The sequence below is a fragment of the Ursus americanus genome, chromosome 27, assembly GCF_024610735.1.
Source record: "Ursus americanus isolate L20-20 chromosome 27, mUrsAme1.1.p, whole genome shotgun sequence".
NCBI classification, from domain to species: Eukaryota; Metazoa; Chordata; class Mammalia; order Carnivora; family Ursidae; genus Ursus; species Ursus americanus.
Genome location: NC_142153.1, coordinates 32,664,769 through 32,678,642, shown reverse-complemented (window position 1 = coordinate 32,678,642; position 13,874 = coordinate 32,664,769). Strand labels below are relative to the sequence as shown.

Sequence of the window (13,874 nt, the reverse complement as noted above, 5' to 3'; positions counted from 1 at the left end):
ACTAAAAACTACGTTGGTCAAAAACAGAAATGCAGAAATATAACAAAATGGCAATATTATGTAAAGAGTAATCAATGAGAAAAAAGGAAGTTTCTGGAATGTGGTTGATACTCTATCACTGATCTGGGTATAATTACAGGGTGTGTTCAATTTGTAACAATTTATGAAACTGTGTCCTATGATTTGTTCACTTTCTTGTGGGAATATTATTCATTTAGTAAGGACTTTTTAAAGTATTATTAATATTACTTCCAGAATTAAGTAGCATTAACCTTTAAAATGTCAAAGAAAAAATTTTACTCAAAAGAAATATTACAATAACCCATTACAAACTGTAATTTCAAAATAACTTTCTAAAAGAGCATCATTGAAAAAGTGCAGAACGATTTTGAAATTACTTTAATCTTCAAAAGAAAAAGTGAAAGCAATCAAAGGAAAACAATTGTGAGATGTTTTGAATTGACTTACCTAGAAAGACTGTCTAAACTGCTACATTCTCTTCTCCTTATGAAATAATGTGTTGAGAAATGCCTATGTAAAAAGGAAAATAAGATGTTACCCTGGAAGATAAAAAAGTATCTCTAAGAATGTTACAATTACTAAGTCCACCTGCTGGGGATATTTTACAACCATTCATTTACTCATTTAGTCATTCTGATGCCTCTAGGAATTTTAGAAAGTAAAATTCATGCAAATTTTAACCTTCTGACACGTTCTTAAGAGGCTAATATATGGTAAAGCCCACTGTTACTCAGCTACAGTTTCTCAACAGCAGCACCAGTGAGTGTTGACTTGAATGATTTTTTTTTTTCCCTGTAGGGAGCTGTCTTGTGCATTTTAGAATGGATGGCCTCATTCTTGGCCTTCACTTAACTAGTGCCAGTAGCATCACCCCATAGTTCTGAAAAGTAAAAATGTCTGCGGATGTTGCCAAATCACCCAAGGGGAAAGTCATCCCTGGTTTAAAGCCATTGCTCTACAATATGTAAATATTGGAATATTGGAGTAATTTTTACATGTTTTAGTGCCTTGGTATTTCCCTTGTTGTCATTCATGATTTTTGGCTTCATCTATCTGGTGCTATTTTTGCCATCATACATGGACAAAGGTTAGAATTAATAGTTCTGAGATCATTTTGTCACTCTACAAGGAAGGAAAACCAATTCCATTAGAAAATAAGAAGTGAGTGGTTTTCAGTGTTGGGTGCAAGAAATCAGGGTATATAGAGCTATTTTGTCCATTGTGTGGATGATGCAAATATGACTGCCTACTTTGGTATTAAATTAGAAAGTCATTTCAACAATAATAATTGAAAGTGAATCTTTAAAAAATCTTCTAAGAGTCTACTTAGATAATGAGTTAAGTATTTGATCTTTTAATTTAATTCATGTATGTGATAAACTAAAAAAGTGACTTTTTAAAAAAAAAATTTATGTTATCAATAATAGATATAAGAAGATTCCATTCTTTATTATGGCCTTATTTTCAAATTTTACAGTAAAATATTTCAGGAGGTTAAGAAAAAAATTGAAACTTAAAGCTTCCAATAAAAAAACTTTCAATATTAAACTGAAATGTAAATGTCTACTTCCAGGGTATACCTATCTGTGGGCACATGAGGTTGGTGTAGACGTGGGTGATGGGTAGCCTGTGGGGGAAAGAACCTGACTCTGATACCTTCCCTGAAACATTAGGTAAAATGATTTGCTAAGGTTATATAAAACAGTTACAAGTTTCTATACCTTAGAAGGATATCATTTGATCTTGCATATTTATTTATGACTCTCTACTAAAGGGTGATTTTTAAAATGAACTTTACAACTATATACTGGATGATTTTTCAAATCCAAAACCCTCTACATTCTGCCACCTTGCCCAGATTTTGCTTTAAAAAATGTATTTTTCATTAATCAGAATATACTTTTAAAATTTACAAATTTGCCTAGCCTGGATAGTTATCTGAAGGAAACAGAAAACCCACAGTTCACCTGTCATACAACTGCCACTGTTAAGTAAGAAGGATTGAATAAGCAAGCTCCTCTGCTGTGTTAGGGAAACAATAATTTTGGCAACTACTTATTCTAGTTATTGGATCTGACCCTATTTTCAAAGAAAAAAGAAAGAAAACCCAATGGTAATATAAAGTTATTGACCTTGATAACTGCCTTATAAGAGATTGATCCCTACTGACAACTTAGTTTCCTAGGACAAAGGAATGATGTATGTGATGGGAATAATATGAAAAATATTTTCTTTTAAACTTTTTAGTAAATTTATTGTCTTATGAAACTGATAATTTGACCAAATTTTCTTTTTTGCTTTATCTTATGAAGTTGTCCATGAAAATATACATTTTTCCAGATATAAAGCCAGACTTTTAAAGATAGCATATACACAGTTTTAGAAAAAAATGCAAACATTCCTTATTTTCCAGTTTGAACAAGAAGTCATTTACCTCCTCTCCCCGATAATATAGATATATTGGACAACTAAACAGATTTGCCTATGACATTTTTGGCCACTTCATGAAAATACAGTAGTGTGATCAAACTTGTGTTTGATGGACTCTTGTTCACTCTTTCAATTCTGATTATTACTATTTGGTAAGAGTGTATGCTTTTAAGTGAAAGAAATTTTTCTATAATTAAAGTATATGCATTTCCTCATGAATTTTCAACTTCATAAAATTATCAAATGAGTGCCAAGTCTATATATAGCATAACAATTAACTGAAGATTGTTGTTCGAAGAGATTATCGACATAGGATTTGTAGGGTTTTCTAAAAACTAATTTTCATTCATTGGTAAATGCCAGGCCATTACTAACATTAACCCTAGATGACTTGCAACTTATCATCGACTCCCTGGGTTGTCACAGTTTGGGGGAGGAAGGACAACCTATGTGGACTCATGATTTGAGTCCCTAGCAGGCATCTGAACAGCCCCTAGTCAACAAAGAGAAGCAAGAGGAAAGCTAGGTTTTGCAACCTAGGCGTGTAAAATGTAAAGGTGATTAGGATCCATAGTGAATGCCACCTCAAGTGTTCACTTTATGATTCTTCATAATTAGGGGAATTACAGATTGCAGGTGAATCTCCAAAATTTTTCTCATCACATAACTTCTGGAATCATCATTCGCCTGTTAGAGTAAGAAGGGAATGTGTTCTAGGTACATGAATTGTCAAGGAAGGGGTTTGTTCCTGATTGTAGCTCCCTGCCTTTGACATTGCACGCTCATCTTGACTTCCATAGCACTCAAAGTCCTCCACTGAATGTCACATAGGTGTTGTTTGCAAGTGCATACAGGCTGAACGTTACATAAGAGTCATCACTGGAACCTCCTAATTGATCCCTCCAAAGTAGAGTACAAAATTAGATTCATTTTTAGATTACTTGAGGGTTTTTATTACAGTTGAATATCCATTAAGACACTTTCTATTGTGAGATGTGCTAAATCCCTTTAGAAAATAAAAGGAATGTATCAACATTCAAGCAAAGGACCTCAACAGGCTGGAAAACATTGGTGAACATGAAGACTCAAGAAAGCATTTAGATATAGCAATGCAGTCCTACCTCAAGAAACAAGAAAAGTCTCAAATAAACAACCTAACCTTACCCTTAAAGGAGTTAGAAAAAGAGGAACATACAAGCTCAAAACTAGTCGAAGGAAGAAATTAATAAAGATTAGCATGGAAATAAATGAAAAAAAAATGAAAGAAAACAATAAAACAGTCAATGAAACTGATCCAGCCTTAGAGCTGGATCTTGAAAAGATAAACAAAATTGAAAACATTTAGACAGACTCATCAAGAGAAAGAGAAAGGACTCAAATAAAATCAGAAATGAAGTAAAAGAAATAAGAATGAATACCACAGAAACACAAATAATTATAAGATGATATTATGAAAAATTATTTGCCAAGAAATTGAACAACCCAGAAGAAATGGATAAATTCCTAGAAATATGTATCTTCCAGAATTGAATAAGAAATAGAAATTTGAACACAAGGGATATCTAGTAATGAAATTAAATTAGTAATCAAAAGGCTTCCAACAAACAAAAGTTCAGGGCCAGATGGCTTCACAAATGGATTCTACCAAACCTTTGAAGAGTTAATACCTGGTCTCAGACTATTCAAAAAAAAACCCCACAAAATGAAGGAAAACTTCCAGATTTGTTCTACAAGGTTAGCGTTACCCTGATTACAGAGATTCTACAAAAAAAAAAAAAAAAAAACTACAGGCCAACATCTCTGACCTAGATATGAAGCATAGATGTAAAATTCCTCAGCAAAACATTAGCAAACCAAATTCAACAACACATTAGGATAATTCACCATAATCAGGTGGTAGTAATTCCAGGGTTTCAAGAGTGGTTCAATATTCACAAATCTATTGATGTGATATGCCCCATGACAAGAGGAAGGATTAAAACTGTATGATCACCTCACTAGATACAGAAAAAGCATGTGACATAATACAACAACCATTCATGATAAAAACTCTCAACAAAATGGTTTTAGAGGGAACATAACCCAACATAACAAAGGCTATATATGTAAAACCCACAGCTAACATACTCAGTGGTGAAAAACTGAGAGCTTTTCTCTAAGATCAAGGACAAGGATGTCCACTCTCAACACTTGTATTCTACATAGTAATGGAAGTCCTAGCCAGTGCCATCAGACAAGAAAAAGAAACAAAGGTATCTAAATTGGTAAGGAAGAAATATCACAATTTGCAGATGACATATTATATACAGAAGTACCCCCCAAAAAAGAAAGCCCTGAAGACTCCACCAAAAAACTACTAGAACTGATAACAAAATTCTCTAAAGCCACAGGATACAAAATTAATATACAGAATCTGTTGCATTTCTAAACACTAATAACAAAATAACAGAAAGAGAAATTAAGAAAATAATCCCATTTACAATTGCACCAAAAAGAAATAAAATACCTAGGAATAAATTTAACCAAGGAGAAGAAAGACCTGTATTCTATAAACTATGGCATTGATGAAAGAAAGTGAAGATGACACAAACAAATGGAAGGACACTCCATGCTCATGGGTTGGAAGCATTAATGTTAAAATGTCTATACTACCTAGTAATATACAGATTCAGTTCAATCCCTATCAAAATACCACAATAGCATTTTTCACGGAACCACAACAAATAATCCTAAAATTTATATGGAACCACAAAAGACCTCAAATAGCCAAAGCAAACTTGAGAAACAAGAATAAACCTGGAGGGGCACCTGGGTGGCACAGCGGTTAGGCGTCTGCCTTCAGCTCAGGGCGTGATCCCGGTGATCTGGGTTCGAGCCCCACATCAGGCTCTTCCGCTGTGAGCCTGCTTCTTCTTCTCCCACTCCCCCTGCTTGTGTTCCCTCTCTTGCTGGCTGTCTCTCTCTGTCAAATAAATAAAATCTTAAAAAAAAAAAAAAAAAAGAATAAACCTGGAGGTATCCTAATCCCAGGTTTCAAGATGTACTACAAAATGGTAGAAATCAAAACAGTATGGCACTGGCACAAAAAGAGACACATGGATCAATGGAACAGAATAGAGTCCAGAAATAAACCCACACATATATGGTCAATTAATCTATGACAAAAGAGGCAAAAATATACAATGGGGGGAAAAAACCTTCAACAAAAACTGGAAAGCTACATGCAAAAGAATGAAGCTGGACCACTTTCTTACACCACACGCAAAAATAAACTCAAAATGGATTAGAGACTTAGGTGTAAGACCTAAAACCATAAAACTCCAAAAAGAAAAGATAGGCAGTAATCGCTTAGAAGTCAATTATATTTCAATAAACTGGAAAAACATATGAAAAAAAAAAAGATGTCATAGCAACATATTTATGGGCATGTCTCCTCAAGCTAGAGAAACAAAAGCAAAAATAAACTATTGGAACTACAACGAAATAAAAAGCTATTGCACAGCAAAGGAAGTTATCAACAACGAAAACGCAACTTACTGAGTGGAAGAAGACACTTGCAGATGATAAATTTAATAAGGAATTAATATCCAGAATATATAAACAACTTACAAAACACCAGAAAAGAGCAGACAATCCAATTAATAAATAGGGAGAGGACCTGAGTAGATATTTTTCTAAAGACATACAAATGGCCAACAGACACATGAAAAGGTACTCGACATCGCTAATCATCAAAGAAATGCAAATTAAAACCACAACGAGATACCAACCCCGTATCAGTCAGAATAGCTAGTATCAAAAAGACAAAAAACAAGTGTTGGTGAGGATGTGGAGAAAAGGAACCCTTGTGCCCTGTTGGTGGGATGTAAATTGGTGCAGCCACTGTGGAAAACAGTATGGAGATGCCTCAGATAATTAAAATTGGAAATACCATATGATCCAGTAATTCTACTACTTTCCCCAGAGAAAATGAAAACATTAATTTGAAAAGATATATGCACCCCTACGTTTATTGCAGCATTATTTACATAGCCAAGATATGGAAGTAACCCAAGTGTCCATCAATAGGTGAGTGGATAAAGAAGATGTAGTGTATGCATGTATTGATGTGTGTGTGTGTACACACACACATCAATGTAAACACACATAATGGAGTATTCCTCAACCACAAAAAAGAATGAGATCTTGCCATTTACAACGACATGGATAGACCTAGGGGGCATTATGCTGAATGCAATAAGTCAGAGAAAGACAAATACCATATGATTTCACTTGTATGAAAATGTGGAATCTAAAAAACAAAACAAAAAGACTCTTAAATACAGAGAATAAGCTTGTAGTTACCAGAGGGGAGGTGAGTGTGCAGATGGTTGAAAGAGAAATGGGGAGTAAGAGGTACAAACTTCCCGTTATGAAATAAATAAGTTATAGAGATAGAAACCATTGCATAGGGAATATAGTCAGTAATACTATAATAATGTTGTACAGTGGCAGGTGGTGAGTACGCTTACCATGGTGACCACTGAGAAATGTATAGAGTTGTTGAATCAATATGTTGTACCCCTAAAACTAGTATAACATTGGGAGTTAATTCTATTGCAATAAGAAAAAAACAGAAAGCTTTGAGAAGGAACCTTTCACGTGGACAGCACTTCTGCTTGAAAGATTTGCATGTGTGCCTGGTTCAGAACTCCTTCTAGGTTTTGCTGAGACCCCTTCTAATTCCTCGAAAGTAGAATATGAATGTGAACATGCCATGGTTAACTGGCAATATCTATCCTTAAGATTTGGTTCTCCTCCATATTCACTCAATAGCCCTATCACTTCGCTGACAATGCTGATATTCTAGGTTGCTACTTATTTAGAACAAAAATGCAAAAGACAGGTTGAAAGAAATATGATTCCAGAACTGGTACAATACTGAGAGTTACAGATCAAGATTGAGTAAGAAATTCAATTTATCTAAAAAACAATCTCTGTACTGTGTGTTTGCTCTCTAAAGATGCTATAATGACAAGTAATTCCACCCTTAGCTATAAGATGTATAACATACTTCTATATCAAATGTCTATTTGGATCATCACAAAGATTCTATGAGAAAGATATTATGATTCCCATTTTACAGAGTAAAGTGAGACTCAAAGAAATGAAATCTAATTTTCCTCCATTAAATAAGGTCTTTAAAAGCCAAGATGGAAATCTGGTCTTCTGACACTAAAGCTTCTTTTTCTTCCTCAGATATAATAGTTACAATAATTAAAGTCTAATGGGATAAGCAAATTAATTGCTGAGTATCAAGCTATTTTTATACCCTTTTGTCTATGATAGCTTCTGCTTTTGCCAGTGGTTGCTATAAATTAAGTAATATGTCAAAGGCATGCTCTGTAGAGACGTAAGAAGAGTAAAGCAAATGATGGCTGAAATAAGAGCCAATACACTTAGAGATGATTACTTTTAAACTTTCATTCTGATAGTAAAAATTATATATGTGCATTATTTAAAATTTGAGTACAGTGGTGCCTGGGTGGCTCAGTCAGTTAAGCGTCTGACATCAGTTCAGGCCATGATCTCAGGGTCATGAGATCGAGCCCCAAGTTGGGCTCCCTGCTCACCAGGGACTCTGCTTCTCCCTCTCCCTCTCCCTCTCCTTCTACCCCCTCCCCCACTTTCAAATAAATAAAATCTTTTTTAAAAAGTAAAATTTAAAGTACAAAAATGTATAAAGAAGGGCATAATAATTACCTTAAACCTGCAATTTGGAGAAGGTATATATATATATATATATATATACACACACACACACATGAATATGTATATATTTTTTTGCTGCATATGTTTTACTCTTGTCTATATACACAAATGTATGCATACAATCTATATGTGAATTTGGTTTTTCATAAAACCAAATATATATACATATATACATAAAACCAAATATATATATATATATATATATATATATATATACTACATATATAACCATCCTGTGTACTGTGTCTAAATTGTATACTTCTTCATAAATAATGTATTTATGAACCTCTTTACATGTCTCAATTATACATTTGTATTATTACATTTATGTTGTACTGTATATGATTTAATCAGTTCTTTATTATTGTCTGTATAGATTGTTTTTTAAATTCATTATGTTAGACAGCCCCATGATGAATTTGTACATATATCAGGCATAATTGTATTCTCACTTCTGTTGGATAGAAAATTTAATTCTAATGTGAATTTGCTGTCTAAATTTCTATTGAAGTACCTGTTTATTTTTTGTCTTTAACATGTTCGTGTGATATTTTAAGAATATCAGTCCTTTTCCATGGGTCATGTATATTGCAAATAGTTTTCCTATTTGATTGTTTTTAGTTTACATTATTTTCTACTGTACAGATAGTTTACATTTTATCTTTATATTCACCTTCAGAAAAGCCTTTTCTCAGCCTAAGAGTATAAATATAACTTTTATTTTCTATTCATATGCTGTAGTTTGGCTTTGGCCCATTTCCCCAGTTTTTTATATTGCAGTTTTTTTCTTTTGTGAATTGTTTGCTTATATTTTTCTATTTATCTACTGAGTAATGGCATTTTCTGTCATAGATACAATTATTGTTATTTTCCCTTTCTAAATTTTGAAGTACAAAATTTGAAGTACAATTTTGATTTGCCTTAAAACTTCAAATAATACTTAATTGAAAGCCCCTCTTCCCCACTGTCTTTTTTCTGTATGGCTTGGCGTGTACCTTTCCTTGTGTCATGTTAACACTAGTGTGTGTGGTATTGAAGCTCTTCCTGGCAAGTGAACACTCATGCCTGTTCGTGTGATATTCGTGTGATCAGCTGAGGTCACAACTTGACTTTAATTCCAGCTGAATTATGGGGAAAAGAATCCCAGGGACCCACCAGTCACACAGCCCTATGGTGTTCCTGCTGGCTCAAGGGCTATTCAAGCTAGCAGAGGCAGACAGAAACCCGTCCATGACATTCCATTTTAGGTAGCGATGACCAAAACTTTACCCATATACTTTGCAACCTTTCTCTCCAGTTGCAATCCTTTTAGATTCCAAGACATTTTTGATTCTTGAAATTTGTTTCATATATGAGATTTTCTTGAGACAAATATTTCATAAACATTTGGGAAACTGTGTGAGGAGATGTTGTCCATTTCATTTAAGCTGGGAGATCTCTCCATCCCCACCCTCCATCTATTCAAGGGAATTATATTTTATATGGCTGTATGGCATATCAAGAATCAACCTCAGTATTCCAGAGAGTAATGGGTGAATATCAATATTTTCAGAACACAGACCTAAAGAGATTAAGTGATATACCCCATTGACACAATAAATGAAAAAAGGGGAAATCCTAAAATTAATAGCCAATTTTATTATCCAATAGAAAGGAACACTTTTTGTAACCTACTGCCTACGAGGCTGTAGAATGATAAAAGTAATATTAGATTACATTTCTCAAATAAAATACAAATAGCACCTACATCAGAATAACTTTGATTATTCAAAATCATGGTGAAAAGACTTTAAATCAAATAGTATTTTGACTTTTAAAGCAAATATATTAATTGTGTACCTCAAGAATTAGGAGGAAAACTCTTAACTTGTTAGAATGCAGACTGTTGGTCTCCATCCAAAGCCCTCTGGGAGGGGGTGGTTACTTCACTTAACAGGTCTCTAGCTGATTCCTGTGCACACTAAACTCTAAGAACCAATGTCCCAAGTGTTTCCTCCCATATTTAGACTTAAAAGCTGGGATAAACATGACAGGGTAAAATAAACTTTTGATGTTGTGTTTCACTCTGTATATGAAGTTAAACAATGTCTCATTTTCCATATAAAATATAGAAAACTGTATTTTTTCCTAACTGTGGTACAACTCCCTAAATATTACCTGGGATGTTCTACTTAATTGGACAACCAATATTTATGAGCAGAATTAATGTTCTCCACCCTGTTTCATGTCTTTTTCATAGCAAAATAAATCTTGACAATTTGATTTTTTGGAAATACTTGGAGGTTCTGCCAAAACATAAACCTGTGATGCTGCTGTTGAAATCCCATTCTTCATGGAATTATTTTTTTTTAAGATTTTATTTATTCATTTGAGAGAGAGAGAGAGAGAGAGACAGCCAGCAAGAGAGGGAACACAAGCAGGGTGAGTGGGAGAGGAAGAAGCAGGCTCCCAGCGGAGGTGCCCGATATGGGGCTCGATCCCAGAACACCGGGATCACGCCCTGAGCCGAAGGCAGACGCTTAATGACTGAGCCACTCAGGCGCCCCTCTTCATGGAATTATTTATTCTAAAAAAGCTTCCGTAAAACAAAGTTTCTTAATTTCAAGCATCCTGCTTAATTATATTTTATTGATGCTGATGAGGCAAAGCCTGAGAGTAGATGTCAGTTTATATATTGGAGGGTAATACAAGCTTGAATAAATTTTCAAACTTAAAAATTTGCCAATTACGTAAAACATAAATCAAACAAGCTACTTGGGAAGTTATGTTTAAAATTATGTCTCACAGAATTTTTGTCTTAAAAACCAAATATATATTTTACAAATTTGGTTGTGGGTACTTAACTTCATTTTTAATCATGGTATTGATTCAAATTAAAATATGGATATAATTTTACCAAGTAAAGTAATTCAGGGATAGTTAATCATATTTTTAATAAGGGTCTGGCATATATAACATTAAACCTAGAGGTTTTTTTAGTGCATTTGTTTTCAAATCTCTTAATCTGATAACTGACTGATCTCACATGTTTCTTTGATAGGCGTATGCAGACAAAGATCTGGAGGAACAGTTGCGGTCAGCGTCCAGTGTAGATGAGCTCATGACCATACTCTACCCAGAATATTGGAAAATGTACAAATGTCAGTTAAGGAAAGGCGGTTGGCAGCGTAATAAAGAACAGCCCAACACCAATGCAAGAACAGAAGAGACTGTAAAATTTGCTGCAGCACATTATAATGCAGAGATCTTGAAAAGTAAGTATGGGAAAGAAAATATATGATAAGCTTCATATATCAATACAGTAAAATCTGCCAGCTTGGTTTTTTTTGTTGTTGTTGTTTGTTTTAATTTCAGCATCTCTACCACTAAATACCTTTAGGGCCAAAGGCAAACAAAATAGGAATGCAGATTTTCAAAATACGGCATTTTATAACTTCACTGTGATGATTAAGAGGATTTCTCAAAATATAAAAGTAGAAAGGTGCAGGCCTATCGACACTTTTTAATTAAGGTGATATTCCATTGCAAAATTTTAAAAACCTGAAGATATATTTTCCACACTGTGTCAGTTTCGCCATTTAAACATTCTATATCTTACAAAATAATTGCACGTACATTTTCTGATTTGGGTTCAGAAATGCTTAATTTCTAAATCACCTGAAATGCCTTGTTGTTTCACAGGTAACTGGCTTGGGAGCTGGACTTTTGGAAAGCTACTAAAAGATCTAGCAGAGGGTGTCACAAAAAGTTAAGATGCTGCGTAAAATGGCATAGTATAAATTGGTGGACTACTTGTAAAAAATAACTCCCTTCAATTGTTAGATAGTCGCTATCATGGTTTGAGATTGCAAATTATTTTGAAAACACATGCAAGCAAAATGGTTTCAAGGTTGAATAACCTATAGTTTATATCCTTTTTCTTAAAAATTTGAGGGAAAAGATGGGGAAAAGAAGCCAGAACATTTAAGAAGTACATCATCTATAATGCAATATTTAAAGAGTCCACAGTGTTAGAGCTAAACCCCTAACTCACTGGAAACCGAATGCCGAGAGAGCATAAAAGGAACAGGAAAATTTGACTTTCCTGACGATACTTAGTTCAGGATACATGTCCCAGTTGATGGAAGATACACTTGCATTTCAAGTGACATTACCCAAAGCTGCCAGATAGCCTGCCTGAAAATGATCGTTGAATTCAGTCCAGACCCACAGCCATTTCCTCATTTGCATCTCAGTTTAGAAAGAAAAATTAAATCATGTTGTTTATCTTTGCTCTGAGACCGCAAAATAGTACATACTATAGCAAATGAGTGGACTCTGTCTCTCTGCAGGTCCTGCAAACTTCTATATATTAAATTTTCATTTTCTTAAGCAAAGAAAACCAAACAGAAGTGCTGCAGAAAAACTGGTGTTGTTTTAAGAAAGCATAATCCTAATTTAGCTTGTTACATGGCTACAGAAATTCGTTTTTTAAGAGAATATCCTTCGCTGATCTGTTAAATATTGAATAAATATTATACTGCATTCTAATTCACAGGGCAATTTAGGATCCTGTCAACTCTTTCTTTTTTAACATTATGTATTATACTTCAGTCTGAAAATCTGAAATCAAATGTGACTTCCAACTGCTGTGGGCTTTTCCGCCTCGCTGCTTCTGTGTAACTTACGGCCTTCCCTATGACTCGACAGGTATTGATAATGAGTGGAGAAAAACTCAGTGCACACCACGTGAGGTGTGTATAGATGTGGGGAAGGAGTTTGGAGCAGCAACAAACACCTTCTTTAAACCTCCATGTGTGTCCGTCTACAGATGTGGAGGCTGCTGCAACAGCGAGGGCCTACAGTGCATGAACACCAGCACAAGCCACCTCAGCAAGACGGTAGGTGCGCTGGCTGCGTGGGGAGCTGCCCAGCCCCTGACCTCAGTCCCTGGCACGGCTCTGGTCCAGGGGCGGTAACGCCGTGCCCTTCCGAGCTGCTTAGATTGTCTGTGGGGAACGAAGTGAATTTCTCAGCATTCTGTGGTGTTGAGGCTATCATCTCACCAAGAAAGTAACTGATGCTTTATGAACTCTGTTCCTAGTAGTGGTGTCAAAGCCAAGGGAAGCAAATAAGAAATACACGTATGAGTGTGTGTGTGTGTGTGTGTGTGTGTGTGTGTGTGTGTGTGTTCTAAATATTTTCATTTGGCCATCAGTTACTTTTAAGTGGTTAAGTCTTCTGATTGTACAGCTACAGCACAAATCACAATTCAAAACGTGTAACAAAACGTTTCTGTTCTGTGCCACAGCCCAGGTATTGTATTGAAATAAGCCAGCGCTCTGAGTGTAGTCATTGTGTCCACTTAGAAAGCAAAGCAGATATTCTGACACTAAATCTCAAGTAGTTTGAGTTACCTGTAAAGTCCCATCACATTAGATGTGAAGCTTTTAGTATAACAACCAAGAAACTTACCTTAAGCTTCGGTCTGGATCCAGGATTTTCAGCGCAGGTGCGCTACCCTGCACCTAGGTCTTCTGTGGGAGAGGCGGCTGGCTATCAGAGGCCGTGTTTATGAGCTGGTGATAATCACTGAGTGGTGTTCAGAGTGCTGTGTGCCGCTGGCCCCTGAGCAGAAATGTCTGGAGAAGCCCAGGCCGTGGGCTGGGCTGGTGCAAACTTCGGGAAAGACA

General features: G+C 35.1%; 1 protein-coding gene across 1 annotated transcript in view; it reads left to right on the top strand.

Annotated features, from left to right (window-relative positions):
• VEGFC (vascular endothelial growth factor C) overlaps nt 1-13,874 on the top strand; it is a 96,285-nt gene that overhangs the window by 50,474 nt on the left and 31,937 nt on the right. Inside the window, exons 2-3 of the mRNA XM_045813437.2 lie at nt 11,243-11,456; nt 12,892-13,082. Of these exons, the coding sequence (XP_045669393.1) occupies nt 11,243-11,456; nt 12,892-13,082 (405 nt within the window). The remainder of the gene's footprint in view (nt 1-11,242; nt 11,457-12,891; nt 13,083-13,874) is intronic.